Here is a 14,632-nt window from a genome sequence, read left to right on the forward strand (position 1 = left end):
CGCTGCTGGCGGCCCGGGTTCGGATCCTGGGCGCGCACCGACACACCGCTTCTCTGGCCATGCTGAGGCCGTGTCCCACATACAGCAACTAGAAGGATGTGCAACTATGACATAACAGCTATCTACTGGGTCTTTGGGGGAAAAATAAATAAATAAAATTATTAAAAAATAAATAAATAAATAAAAGTGATGGGGTATTTGGAGGATCTTGGCAATTAAGTGGTTATGATACCTATTTTTATCTATAGTTCCATCTCAGTACTGTTTTGGGGCATTGATGATCCTTATCTAAATAAAATTCTAATGAATGGGGTGCATGCATAAAATAGAGTTGACAAAATTTGCAAATTTTCTTTACTTCACTTTTAGATACACCGTATTTATATTGCCTGTGAACTCAAGTATATTGTAATATTAAGAGTATATTGTACAAAAGTTCTTTAATTAAATCCGTACTTCTGTGTACTGAGAGATGTAATGACATGAAAAGGATAATCATCAGTATTTTTATCTTTTGAGGTGGAAAGTCTCTCTAAACAATATGAAGAAATTTACCTTAAAAACAAAGATCTAGATGCAAGGTTATTTCTGGATCATGATAAAACTCTTCAGGCTGATCCTACAGACAGGTATTGTACATGGTATATTTTTATTTCTTAATATACTTTTGCTATAGGTCGATTTTGATATAGGTAGCTTTAAATAGGTTTTTATTTAGCTTAATGACCTTTGAATATCATTTATAATAAATTACTTCAAATGCCTTTATATAAAGTTAATAATAAGATAAACAAAATTCTAAGCACATAATTTAACAGAGGTTTTTTTTTTTTTTAATGAGCTACAGTGCCTCTACATAGATTGTAAATCTATTCTACTTTTTATTAAAACTAGTGAAAAAATATCCTTTGTATCTTCTACCTGAACAGTACTTTGGCTCCTAGTATGCACAGGCTTGTGTTGATTTTTAATATTTTTATTTCAGTAATTTCTCTCTAGCCAAGTCAAAGCAGAGAATAAATCTTTTATTTCTTTCATGTTTTTGGAATGTAGTTGAATTTTCACTTTGTCTCACGGAGTCTTAGTTTCCTCATCTGTAAAATACAAGCGTTTACTCTGAGTCACGTGTATACTTAGTATACTTTATACTATAAACACATGTGTATAGATGAAAGTACTTTGTAAACAGAGTGATAGAAAAATGCTAGCTACTTTGTTCTTAATTCAGTTTATGAGTTTGAATATTTTTTCATAAATGAGGATAGGATAAGTTTCTACATGTAAGAAAGCATTCCTACCTAAGTCAGAAAAATGGAAAGTGAAGATGTTCAACAGCCATTTGAATGTATTTTTTTTTTTAGCTGAAACAAAACAAAACAGTTTACTCCTTTCTCCCACCCCCTCTCCCCCACCTGTGACAACCACCAGTCTGTTCTCTGTATCTATGAGTAGTTTAGTGTTGTTGTTGGTTGTTTTTTTTAGATTCTATATATAAGAGAGATCATAAGAGAGGTCTTTCTCTGTCTGACTTATTTCACTTAATATAATGCCCTTGAGGTCCATCCATGTTGTAGCAAATGGCAAGATTTCATTGTTTTTTTTAATGGCTGAATAAGATTCTGTTATATACATACCATAGTTTCTTTATCCATTTATCCATCAATGGACACTTAGGTTGTTTTCATATCTTGGCTATTGTAAATAATGCTGCAGTGACCATGGGGGTGCAAATATCTTTTCAAGTTAGTATTTTCATTTCCTTCCAATAAATACCCAGAAGTGAATTTGCTGGATCATATGGTAGCTCTGTTTTTAATTTTCTGAGTAACTGCCATACTGTTTTCCATAGCGACTCCACCAATTTACATTCCCACAGGTGCGCAAGGATTCCGTTTTCTCCATGTCTCCACCAATACTTGTTATTTCTTGTCTTTTTGATAATAGCCATTCTATTGTGATACAGTGTTGTGAGGTGATATTTCATTGTGGTTTTGATGTGCATTTCCCTAATGATTAGTGAAGTTGAGCATCTTTTCATGTACCTGTTGGCCATCTGTATATCTTCTTTGGAAAAATGTCTGTTCAATTCCTCAGTCCATTTTTAATCAGATTATTTGGTTTTTCACTTTGAGTTGTATGAATTCGTTATGCATTTTGGATATTAGCCCCTTATCAGAAACTAGATTTGCAAATATTTTCAGTAGGTTGCCTTTTTGTTTTGTTGATGATTTTCTTGTCATGCTTTTTAGTTTGGTGTATTCTCACTTGTTTATTTTTGCTTTTGTTGCCTTTGCTTTTGGAATCAGATTCAAAAAATCATCTCCAAGACCGATGTCTTGGAGCTTACCACCTGTGTTTTCTTCTAGGAGTTTTATGGTTTTAGGTCTTACATTCAAGTCTTTCGTCCATTGTGAGTTGATTTTTTTTTTTTTCGCTGGGAAAGATTTGCCCTGAGCTAACATCTGTTGGCAGTCGTCCTCTCTTTTTTTTTTCCTTCCCCAAAGCCCCAGTACATAGTTGTATATTATAGTTGTAAATCCTTCTAATTCTTCTGTGTGAGCTGCCACCACCACATGGCTACTGGCTACTGACAGACAAGTGGTGTGGTTCTGCGTCCGGGCTGCTGAAGCAGAGTGTGCCGAACTTTAACCACTAAGCCATCAATCAGGGCTGGCTCTTGAGTTGATTTTTGTGTATCGTGTAAGATGGTGGTCCAGTTTCATTCTTTTAAATGTGGCTTTCCGGTTTTCCCACCCCCATTTATTAAAGAGATAAATTCCCTATTGTATATTCTTGGCTCCTTTGTCATAAATTAGACCATGTACATGTGGGTTTATTTCTGGAGTCTCTGTTCTGTTCCACTGAGCTATGTGTCTGTTTTTATGCCAGTACCGTACTGTTTTGATTCCTGTAGCTTTGTAATATAGTTTGAAATCAGGGAGCATGATGACTCTAGCTTTTTTCTTCTTTCTCAGATTGCTTTAGCTCTTCGGGGTCTTTGATTCCACAAAAATTTTAGGATTGTTTGTTCTATTTCTGTGAAAAATGCCATTGGAGTTTTGATAGAGATTGCATTGAATCTGTAGGATGCTTTGGGTAGTATGGACTTTTTCTTTTTTTGGTGAGGAACATTGGCCCTTAGTTACATCTGTGCCAATCTTCCTGTATTTTGCATGTGGGGCGCCTCCACAGCATGGCTTAATGAGTGGTGTGTAGGTTCACACCTGGGATCTGAACCCACGAACCCAAGGCCATGTGAGCGGAGCTCGTGAACCCAGCCACTATGACACAGGGCCATCCCCCAGTATGGACGTTTTTTGTGTGTGTGTGTGAGGAAGATCAGCCCTGAGCTAACATCTGGTGCCAATCCTCCTCTTTTTTTTTCTGAGGAAGACTGGCCCTGAGCTAACATCCATGCCGATCTTCCTCTGCTTTATATGGGACGCCACCACAACATGGCTCGACAAGCACTGCGTCGGTGCGCACCCGGGATGCGAACTGGCGAGCCCCGGGCCGCCACAGTGGAGTGCGCGCACTTAACCACTTGCGCCACTGGGCCGGCCCCTGGATGTTTAACAATATTAATTATTCCAATCTATGAGCACATACTATCTTTCCATATATTTGTGTCTTCTTCAGTTTCTTTCATCAATGTCTTATAGTTTTCAATATACAGGTCTTTCACCTCCTTGGTTAGATTTATTCCTAGGTATTTTATTTTTTTTGATGCAGTTGTAAATGGGATTGTTTTCTTAATTTCTCTTTCTGATAGTTCGTTATTAGCGTATAGAAACGTAACTCATTTTTGTATATTGATTTTGTATCCTGCAGTTTTACTGAATTTGTTTATTAGTTCTAAAAGTTTTTTGATGAAATCTTTAGAGTTTTCTATATATATGTGATAACATATCATCTGCAAGTGGTGACAGTTTTACTTCTTCCTCTCCAATATGGATGCCTTTTATTTCTTTTTTTTGCCTAATTGTTCTGGCTAGGACTTCCAATACTGTGTTGAATAAAAGGAGCTAGAGTGGGCATCCTTGTCTTGTTCCTATCTTAGAGGAAAACCTTTCAGCTTTTTACCATTGAGTATGATGTTAGCTGTGGGATTGTCATATATGGCCTTTATTATGTTGAGATATGTTCCCTCTGTACCCGCTTTGTTGAGAGTTTTGATTATAAATGGTTGATGAGTTGTCAAATGCTTTTTCTGTATCTATTGAGATGATCATATGATTTTTATTCTTCATTTTGTTAATGTGGTGTATCACATTGACTGATTTGCTGCTGTTTTACCATCCTTGCATCCCTGGAAAAAGTCACACATGATCATAGTATATGATCCTTTTAATGTATTATTGAATTCAGTTTGCTGATATTTTGTTGAGGATTTTTGCATCTATGTTCATCAGGCATATTGACCTTCAATTTTTTTTTTCTTGTAGCATTCTTTTCTCATTTTGGTATCAGAGTAATGCTGGCCTCATAAAATGAGTTTGGAAGAATTCCCTCCTCTTCTATTTTTTCAAAGAGTTTGAGAAGGATTGGTAATAATTCTTTGAATGTTTGGTAGAATTCACCAGTGAAACTATCTGGTCCTGGACTTTTGTTTGTTGGGAGGTTTTTGATTACTGATTCAATCTCCTTACTAGTAATCGGTCTGTTCAGATTTTCTATTTCATCATGATACAATCTTGGTAGGTTATATGTTTCCAGAAATTTATCAATTTCTTATAGATTGTCCAATTTGTTGGTGTATAATTGTTCATTATAGTCTCTCATGATCCTTTGTCTTTCATTGGTATCAGTTGTAACATCTCCTCTTTCATTTCTAATTTTATTTATTTGAGTACTCTCTTTTTCTTGGTGAGTCTAGCTAACGGTTTGTCAGTTTTTATCTTTTCAAAGAACCAGCTCTTAGTTTCATTGATAGTTTCTGTTGTCTTTTCAGTCTCTATTTCATTTATTTCTGCTTTAATTTTTGTTATTTCCTTCATTCTGCTAACTTTGGGCTTCATTTGTTCTTCTTTTTCTAGTTCCTTGAGGTGTAATGTTAGGTTGTTTGTTTGAAACATTTCTTGTCTCTTGAGGTAGGCATTTATCACTATGAACTTCTCTCTTAAAACTGCTTTTGCTGCATCCCATAAATTTTGGTATGTTACATTTCCATTTTCATTTGTCTCAAGGTATCTTTTGATTTTACTTTTGATTTCTTCTTCGACCCATTGGTTGTACAGTAGCATGTTGTTTAATTTCTATATATTTCTGAATTTCCCAGTTTTCTTTGTGTAATTAATTTCTGGTTTTATACCATTGTGGTTGGAAAAGATGCTTGATATGATTTCAATCCTCTTAAATTTACTAAGACTTGTTTTGTGGCCTAACATACAATCTGTCTTGGAAAATGTGCCTTGTGCACTTGAAAAGAATGTGTATTCTGTTTCTTTTGGATGAAATGTTCTGTAAATATCTGTTAAGTCCATGTGGTCTAACGTGTCATTTAAGGCCAATATTTCTGTATTGATTTTCTGTCTAGATGATCTATCTATTGATGTAAGTGCAGTATTAAAGTCCCCTACTGTTATTGTATTGCTGTCTATTTCTCCCTTTAGGTCTGTTAATATTTGCTTTATATGTTTAGGTGCTCCTGTGTTGGGTCCATAAATATTTACAAATGTTATATCTTCTTTTTGGATTGACCTCTTTATCACACGTAATGTCCTTCTTTGTCTCTTAAATAGAGATTTAATATGAATTGTTCTCTGTAGCAACTATTTTTTTCTCATTTAGCTGAATATAATTTTTAAAATATGCACCAAAAGGAAATTGTTGAAGTAATTAGTTTACTCAAGTAGTGGTCTCTTTTTTCTACCCTTTCACCTGTTATTACTTGCCTTGTTCATTTTTTTTTTAAGTTAATACAAAAGTATATTGTTTTGAATTGTCATGTTGAATCCTAAAGTAGGAATGGTTGAGAGTAATAAAAAAAATGTTTGAATGATCATAAGTATGGTTAATTTTCTCTTTAGCATGAAATCTTTTAATATGTAACAAAATATATATAATTTGGAAATTATGTATATTATATATATAATATTTATATATAGTTAAATTATATATATTTATATTATATATATAATATTTATATATAGTTAAATTATATATATTTATATTATATATATAATATTTATATATAGTTATATATATTTATATTATATATATTTATTATATATATATATTTGGAAAATATATATAATTTACACAAGTAAAATGTTTCTAATTTTATTAAGTTTAGATAAAGTTTTTGGAAAGCATAGTGATCGAAAAACTTGAGCTCTGATATTTTTTAATACTGAACAACTTGGTTAGTAATCCCGTCTACCACCTAACTTTCTAGAGAAAAATCTAACTTTCAAAAAAATTCTTAATGATTAGTGCACCTGTTTGTCATAAACCTAGTGGACAGAAACCCAACTTAAAAAGAATGGTGAAAAAAACAAAATTTTATTTTATTTATTTATTTTTTGTGAGTAAGATCAGCCCTGAGCTAACATCCATGCCAGTCCTCCTCTTTTTGCTGAGGAAGACTGGCACTGAGCTAACATCTGTGCTGATCTTCCTCCACTTTATGTGGGACGCCGCCACAGCATGGCCTGACAAGCGGTGCATTGGCGCGCGCCTGGGATCCGAACCCAGGCCACCAGCAGTGGAGCACGTGCACTTAACCGCTACACCACGGCGCTGGCCTCTCAAATTTTATTTAAGCAGCTTTTGGATCATCTATTTCATATTACTTCTATTATTGACTTACCATTTTGTATGATGTTGTGAGGCATCATACAAAGGTATTATACTGCGTTTTTGACTCATAAAGCACAAATTATGAATTTTCAGTCTGAATGACTTTGCTTATCATTATTTAGTTTTGAAATGCAGAGAACACCACGAAAAAGTACCCCCGATGAGGAGCTGAATGTGATTCTTCCACAGACTCCAGTTAGGTATGAAATTTTTTACTTTTGATTTTCATTATAATTGTTTATTCAGTGCTTTACAATGCTTAAAGTTTGTTCATTTGTTTCATTATATATTTGTATATACATTCAACAAATATATATTGAGTACTCTCTGCCAGGTATTTTGCTAGTTGATGAGGATATGATTATTAGACCTAGTTCTGTCTATCCTTAAGGAATATAACCTAGAGTAGGAATGTGTTCCATCTCAGTAAATAAGAAAGGGAAAAAAAAGGATCACCATTTGCTCTGCATATAACCTAGAAGGATTAAAACCATTTTTTATGTCCTTTTACTCACTTACTTTCCACATCTAATCTGTTATCAAGTCTTGTTGAATCTGCCTCCAAAATATTTGTGAAGTCCATCTACTCTTCTCCATTTTTACTCTCACCACCCTTGTTCAAAATACCTTTCTCTTTCTCGGATTTTTTTCAGTAGCCTACTGACTGATATTGCTGCTGCTGCTCTCATCACTGTTCCTCTCTCCCCACCACCAAATCTATTCTCCAGAGAGCCCCCAGAATAATATTCTAGAAATGTAAATCAGATCATGTTCACCTACTGTTAAACCTTCTGATTGCTTCCTGTTGCAATTGAAATACAATGCAAATTCCTTAACAGTGCCTACAAGACTTTATATGATCCAGCTTCTGTTGTCTCTCCAACCTCATCTTGTTTTCCTGCTCATTATGTATTAGCCGGCTTCCTGAACCTTCCAAGATCTCTTTTTGTATTTGAGGACCTTCACACTTGTTTTTCCCTCTTCTTGAAACTCTTCCGTCTTTTCTTTCTGTGAATTACCAACTGCTACTCTTCCTTTAGGTTCAGCACAGATATTACTTTTTTAAAGATTTATTTCTCTCTGAAGTATTTTTCTTTATTCTTCTTTCTCGTGGCATCTTGTTCTATTCTTTCATAGTGTGTATCACAATTTTTGTAATTATAAATTTATTTGTCTGTTTGCTTGTTTTTGGCAATACCCACAGTAGTCTTTAAGTTCCTAACCACATGGACCATGACTTTTTTGTTCACCATTTAATAAATTAGGACCTAGGATAACCCTTGGTACATAGTAGGCAATCAGGAATATTTTTCAAATGACTATGTAGACATATAAAAAATACATTTTCCTATAAGTATAGTAATAAACTTATGATAAGTTAATGAGATGGCACTGAAGAGACTTTATGAAGTGATGTTTGAACTGAATTTTGAAATATGTAAGGGTCTGTGTCACAGGAGACTGGCATTTTAGGGAGTAGGAACAGCATGTGCAAAGGCATGAAAGTATGAAACAACACAATGTGTCTCAGGAACTATTAGCAGCTCTGTATTGATTGACTGTAAAAGGGAAAATGAAATGGCAGGAGAGGAGGGTGGGTACTAGATCATGAAGGGCCTTATATGCAATATTCATGAGTTTGGACTTCAGCTTGGTAGTCTGTTTCTATAAATGGGTGTTAAGCAGGGGTAAGGATAAAATCAGACTTGATTTTTGAAAGTTTACATGGTAACAGTTTCTGAGGGGATGGACTGAGAAGGAATGGTGAGAAATAGAGAGACCTATGAATCTGTGATAGTGATTCTTAACCAGGTTTGCCAATTAGAATAACTTGAGGAATTTTTTTCAAAGTACACATGCCTAGACCCTACTACCATAAACGTAGTGAGTCAAAAATCTCTGGCCTGCTCTATTGCAGTAATTCAGTTGAGAGATGCTGAAGGTCTTAACCAAGAGATAGGCACTAGGAATGAAGGAAGAAGAACAGGTTTGACAAATATTTGATGAATTCATATTTAGAGTATTATTCTTGAGGCATTTATGGGATGTGAAGAAAATATGTAGTAAATAATAGGATATAAGGATATTATAGATTTGGGAATCATCAGGGAGAGTTAAAAACCATAAAAATAGATGAGATTGTCTGAAGTGAGGGAGTATAGTGGCAAGAAAGGATGGCTAAGGACTAAACACTAAAGAATACTAGCATTTAAGGACAAGATAGAAGTTAGATTAAAAAGAATGAATGGTGTAGTTGGGGAGCCCAGAAAGTTAAGCCAGAAAAGCCAAGGGAGGGAGGGAGTTTCAGGAAAGAACAGTGTTTAAGAGTGTCAGATGCTTCAAAGAAGTCAAGTATAAGAACAAATGAGAAAGATCTTTGGTTTTAGCAATTGGTCATTTGTGGCTTTAGTCATTGCGGCTTAAGTACGTTAGTGGTGTACAAGTCATAGAAGCAATATATATTTAGAAGGTGAGGAAGTGGAGATATCGGTTTAGAGAGGCTTGACCGAGAACACTGAACATGTTTTACTAAATAATATTTAAGGACCCTTTGAGCCATAAATATTCTACAGTTCTTTGCATCATTAAATAGTGCCTACAATAGCAATATACTGCTATTCCAAAATTGAAACATTAATATTTACTATATACCACACACACAGACACACAAAATTATAGAATTAAAGAAATCTTAAGAGATTGGCCTGATTTTATGCTAAAGCATAAAGTTAAAACAAGAGTGACTTCTAAAATTATGTATGCTTTCTTCTTAAAGATCTTGGTAAAGGAGTCACTTGGTTCTTTACTTGAGTTACTAAATAGCTTACTGTCTTTATTTGAAAAATGTTAAAATTTAATTGTGGTAAAGTTTTCTTAAAAGATTACTATTTTGATATCAGTTTATATGTTTTCTCCTTAAAATACTGTCATTAGTTTGACCAGTTGTTTTATCGAAATATAGTTTTATTAGTAAATAAGCATATCAGCTCTTTAATGATAAACTTACTGATTATAAACACATCCTTTATTAAGGATTTAAGTAAAATGTAATTCCTTGTAAACAGTGGTACACTAGGGGTTTTGTGAAATTTTATTTCAGAGAACTTCTTAAAGATAAACAAGAGACAGTGAGTTTGAAGATATGTTTAACTTGTGAGATAGATACGTTTCATTTTTTGGTTTTTTGCCTTTATTGCTTAATACTTCTTCCTTTTTTTATCTCTAGGACTGTTATGAATACAATCCAACAATTAATGATGATCTTAAATTCAGCAAGTGATCAACCATCAGAAAATCTGATTTCCTATTTTAATGTAAGTCATATATGAAACATTATTTAATGTGATGTCTTGGCACGGAAATTTGAAACTAGAGGTCAAAATACTAAGTATTTTTTTAACACCCATGTCCTAACCAACATGTAGTTGTCTATTATCTTGTTTCTTGCTTTTTTAAACCCTCCAAATTAGCTATTATTAGTAGTATTGTTTTATTTAGACAGTGTTAATTTTAGATCTTCTCATGTTTACTGTTTGCCTTGCTCACCGTTCTTTCTTGCAACTTAGACCTCACTTCTGAGATCATTTTTTTTCTTTTTCAGATACATCTTTTGGTAATTCCTTTAGTGAGGGTTAGTTTGGGATGAATTTAGAAGATTTTTCTTTTGTTTTTTTGTCTTAAAATAGCTTTCTTCTTATTTTTTGTGAGATGGTCTAGCTAGATCTTCAATTCTAGGTTGACAATTTTCTCTTAGAAGTTTGGAGATATTACTTTTGCTATTAAGAAGTCTTCTGACTGTCAATCTAACTGTTGTTCCTTTATAGTTAATCTATTTTTTGTCTCTGGCAGCTTTTAAGATCTTTTCTTTGAATGTGATATTAGACAGAATTTAACATTTACAGTCTCTTTTATCCTATATTCAGCCCATTTTCATTTACGTTTTTTGCCTGGTCCTGTGTGCCTTGCAGCTTGCAACTCCTGATAGACCCTGAATTTGATATCAAAAGGGCCCCTGCTATTCTCCCTCCTTACAAAAAAAGGAGAGAGGGAGAGAGAATGAAAACTAACATCTATATTACTTGCTTGCTCCTTCACTCGTTATTTAAATTCAAATGACAGTTAGGACCCACTGAAATGCTCATCTGTGGAAATTGGATAAGGCCAGGAGACACTAAAATTTGGCTTATTGCAGAAACTATGTGCTTTGTATAGTTAACATTTCATTTAATATCATAACCTGCATGTGGTTTTGTCATATTCTGTCACCTTCTTGATTTTATTCCCCTCAGGAATTTGCAAAGTAATTTCTATCATCATATTCATAATTGTGTTGTCTCAAAACTGATTCTGTTAGTTCAACTTGCATAAAATTGCTTTTATTTATGGGCTGTCTGTAGCACAGGAATATTTCCTAGGCGTAGCTACCAAGTTACTTAGAACTTTTAGAAAGGATAATGATAGAAGTTAAAAGAATGATAATCTCTCTCTTTTCAAATATCGTTTTGAGTATTTTCTCCAACATTTGAAGTATGTGGGAGCTTTTTTTTATTTTGAACTACTTTAGTTGGGCAGAAAATTCTGCCTCCGAGGCATTCTCTGGAGCTCAGTTTAAAGCTTAACGTTAAATGAAGTTTACCAGCTTAACTTTAGAGTTTTATGTAGACTACAAATTGCCTATCTCACAGTGGGCATATCTTGAAGATTATTTTTTCTTTGATTTTGCTTATTTATTAGTTCAGGTTTCTTCATTTTTAAATGCCATTTTCAATGCCATTTTTCCTTCTATGTATAAGTAAACCCTTAGAAGCTATAGATATTTTTAATGGATGTTTTGGGCAACAGTGATTTTATGACAGAAAATTCATCTTTGTTAAGTATGTTTCTGACACTTATGTGCTATTTTCTTTCAGGAAGATGGAACCTCTGATTTTATAGAATATGAAATTTTTGAATGACAGTATTCACGTTTCAAAGAAAATTATAGTTAATATTAATTTTGGAAATTTTATTTTCTTTCTTTCTTTCTTTTTTTTTTTTTTTTGTGAGGAAGATCAGCCCTGAGCTAACGTCCATGCCAATCCTTCTCTTCTTTTTTGCTGAGGAAGACCGGCTCTGAGCTAACATCTATTGCCAATCCTCCTCCTTTTTTTTCCCAAAGCCCCAGTAGACAGTTGTATGTCATAGTTGCACATCCTTCTAGTTGCTGTATGTGGGACGCGGCCTCAGCATGGCCGGAGAAACGGTGTGTCGGTGCGCGCCTGGGATCCGAACCCAGGCCACCAGTAGCGGAGCGCAGGCAGTTAACCGCTAAGCCACAGGGCTGGCCCAAGGAAATTTTATTTTCTAAAGTATAATATTTTGAGTGTATTTGATCTATAAAGATTATAAAATAAAGTCAGTCTGATTGTTGCTGAAGAGAATCAGGTTTGTGATACAATAGATTACAATATGAATTACAGATTATTTTAATACATCATAATATGCATTTTAATAAACATCTTGTGATGTATTTTAATTATTAAAGTTGAGATAGCCCCACCCCATGTGATACATGTATTAGAACTTTTTTTGTAACCATTTCTCTATCTTGTGTTCCTGAAAACATAGCTAAATGATTTAGCTAATTCTTAACTCTTTGAAAGTACAGTTTAAGTTAGGAAATGATACCAAGCTCAAATCTTAGTTACACTTTTTTTTTTTTGTGAGGAAGATCAGCCCTGAGCTAACATCTGATGCCAATCCTCCCCTTGGTTTTTTTTTTGTTGAGGAAGATTGGCCCTGAGCTAACATCCGTGCCCATCTTCCTCTACTTTATATGGGACGCCGCCACAGCATGGTTTGATAAGCGGTACGTCAGTGCACGCCTGGGATCCGAACCTGTGAACCCCGGGCCACTGCAGCAGAGCACGCGCACTTAACCACTTGCACCACTGGGCCGGCCCCTGTAGTTACCCTTTTATCTTTTGCTTTTTTGGAGTAACATACATCTCAATATAACTTGTAATTGAAGATATTTTTATGAGAATATATGAGCCGCTGTTTTCTTTTTTTGGTAATAGTTTCATTTTTAGTTTTTTGATTGAGATATAGCCAACATATGACATTTTATTAGTTTCAGGTATACAACATAATGATTCAATATTTGTATATATTGTGAAATGATCACCACAGTAAGTCAAGTTAACATCTGTCACCATACATAGTTACAAATTGTTTTTTCTTGTGATGAGGACTTTTAAGATCTACTCTCTTAGCAACTTTCAAATATACAATAAAGTATTGTTAACTATAGTCACTATGCTATACATTACCTCCCCATGACTTATTTATTTTATAACTGGAAGTTTGTAGTTTTGCCTTTATCACCTATTTCGCTCACCCCCCACCTCCTGCCTCTGGCCACCGACTGTCTCTTTCCTGTATCTAAGAGCTCAGGATTTGTATGTTTGTTTTAGATTCCACACATAAATGAGAACGTACAGTATGTGTCTTTCTGTGTCTGACTTATTTCACTTAGCATAATGCCTTCAAGGTCAGTCTACGTTGCCACAAATGCCAAGATTTCCTTTTTTTTTTAATGGCTGAATAATATTCCATTGTGTGTATATATATATATATATATATATATACAATTTCCTTATCGATTTATCCTTCAGTGGACACTTACGTTGTTTCCATATCTTGGCTATTGTAAATAATGCTGCAGTGAACATGGGAGTGCACATGTCTTTTCAAGTTAGTATTTTCATTTCCTTCTAATGAATACCCAGAAGTGAATTTGCTGGATCATACGGTAGCTGTATTTTTAATTTTCTGAGTAACTGCCATACTGTTTTCCATAGTGGCTCCACAATTTACATTCCCACCAACAAGTGCACGAGGATTCCCTTTTCTCCATGTCCCTCCCAATACTTGTTATTTCTTGTCTTTTTGATAATAGCCATTTTGACAGTTGTGAGATGATAGCTCATTCTGGTTTTGATTTGCATTTCCCTAATGATTAGTGAAGTTGAGCATCTTTTCATGTACTTGTTGGCCATCTGTATATCTTCTTTGGAAAAATGTCTATTCAGTTCCTCAGTCCATTTTCAGTCAAATTGTTGGGTTTTTTGCCATTGAGTCATATGAGTTTTTTATATATTTTGAATATTAGCCCTTTATCAGATATTAGATTTGCAAATATTTTCTCCCATTCAGTAGGTTGCCTTTTTGTTTTGTTGATGGTTTCCTTTGCTGTGTAGAAGCTTTTTAGTTTGATGGAGTCCCACTTGTTTAGTTTTGCTTGTGTTGCCTTTGCTTTTGGAATCAGATTCAAAAAATCATCGCCGAGACCAATGTCAAGGAGATTACCACCTATGTTTTATTTCAGGAGTTTTATGGTTTCAGGTCTTACATTCAAGTCTTTAATCCATTTTAAGTTAATTTTTGTGTATGGTGTAAGATAGTGGTCCAGTTTCATTCTTGGGCCGGCCCCGTGGCTTAGCGGTTAAGTGCGTGCCCTCCGCTGCTGGCGGCCTGGGTTTGGATCCTGGGCGCGCACTGATGCACCGCTTCTCCGGCCATGCTGAGGCCGCATCCCAGATACAGCAAGTAGAAGGATGTGCAGCTATGACATACAACTATCTACTGGGGCTTTGGGGTAAAAAAAAAAAAAAAAGATAGTGGTCCAGTTTCATTCTTTTACATGTAGCTGTCCAGTTTCCCCAGCACCATTTATTGAAGAGACTGTGCTTTCCTCATTGTATAATCTTGGCTCCTTTGTCATAAATTAATTAACTGTATATGCATGGGTTTGTTTCTGGGGTCTCTATTCTGTTGCATCGAGCTATGT

General features: G+C 34.6%; 1 protein-coding gene across 7 annotated transcripts in view; it reads left to right on the plus strand.

The window, feature by feature from the left end:
* RB1 (RB transcriptional corepressor 1) overlaps positions 1-14,632 on the plus strand; it is a 167,227-nt gene that overhangs the window by 74,213 nt on the left and 78,382 nt on the right. For all 7 annotated transcript variants that reach the window (XM_087436058.1, XM_087436060.1, XM_087436059.1 and 4 more), the window contains 3 exons: positions 520-629; positions 6,924-7,001; positions 10,028-10,115. In XM_087436058.1, the coding sequence (XP_087292184.1) occupies positions 520-629; positions 6,924-7,001; positions 10,028-10,115 (276 nt within the window). The remainder of the gene's footprint in view (positions 1-519; positions 630-6,923; positions 7,002-10,027; positions 10,116-14,632) is intronic.

The sequence above is a fragment of the Ceratotherium simum genome, chromosome 10 (genome assembly GCF_057802395.1).
Source record: "Ceratotherium simum simum isolate JZ-2026a chromosome 10, ASM5780239v1, whole genome shotgun sequence".
Classification (NCBI taxonomy): Eukaryota; Metazoa; Chordata; class Mammalia; order Perissodactyla; family Rhinocerotidae; genus Ceratotherium; species Ceratotherium simum.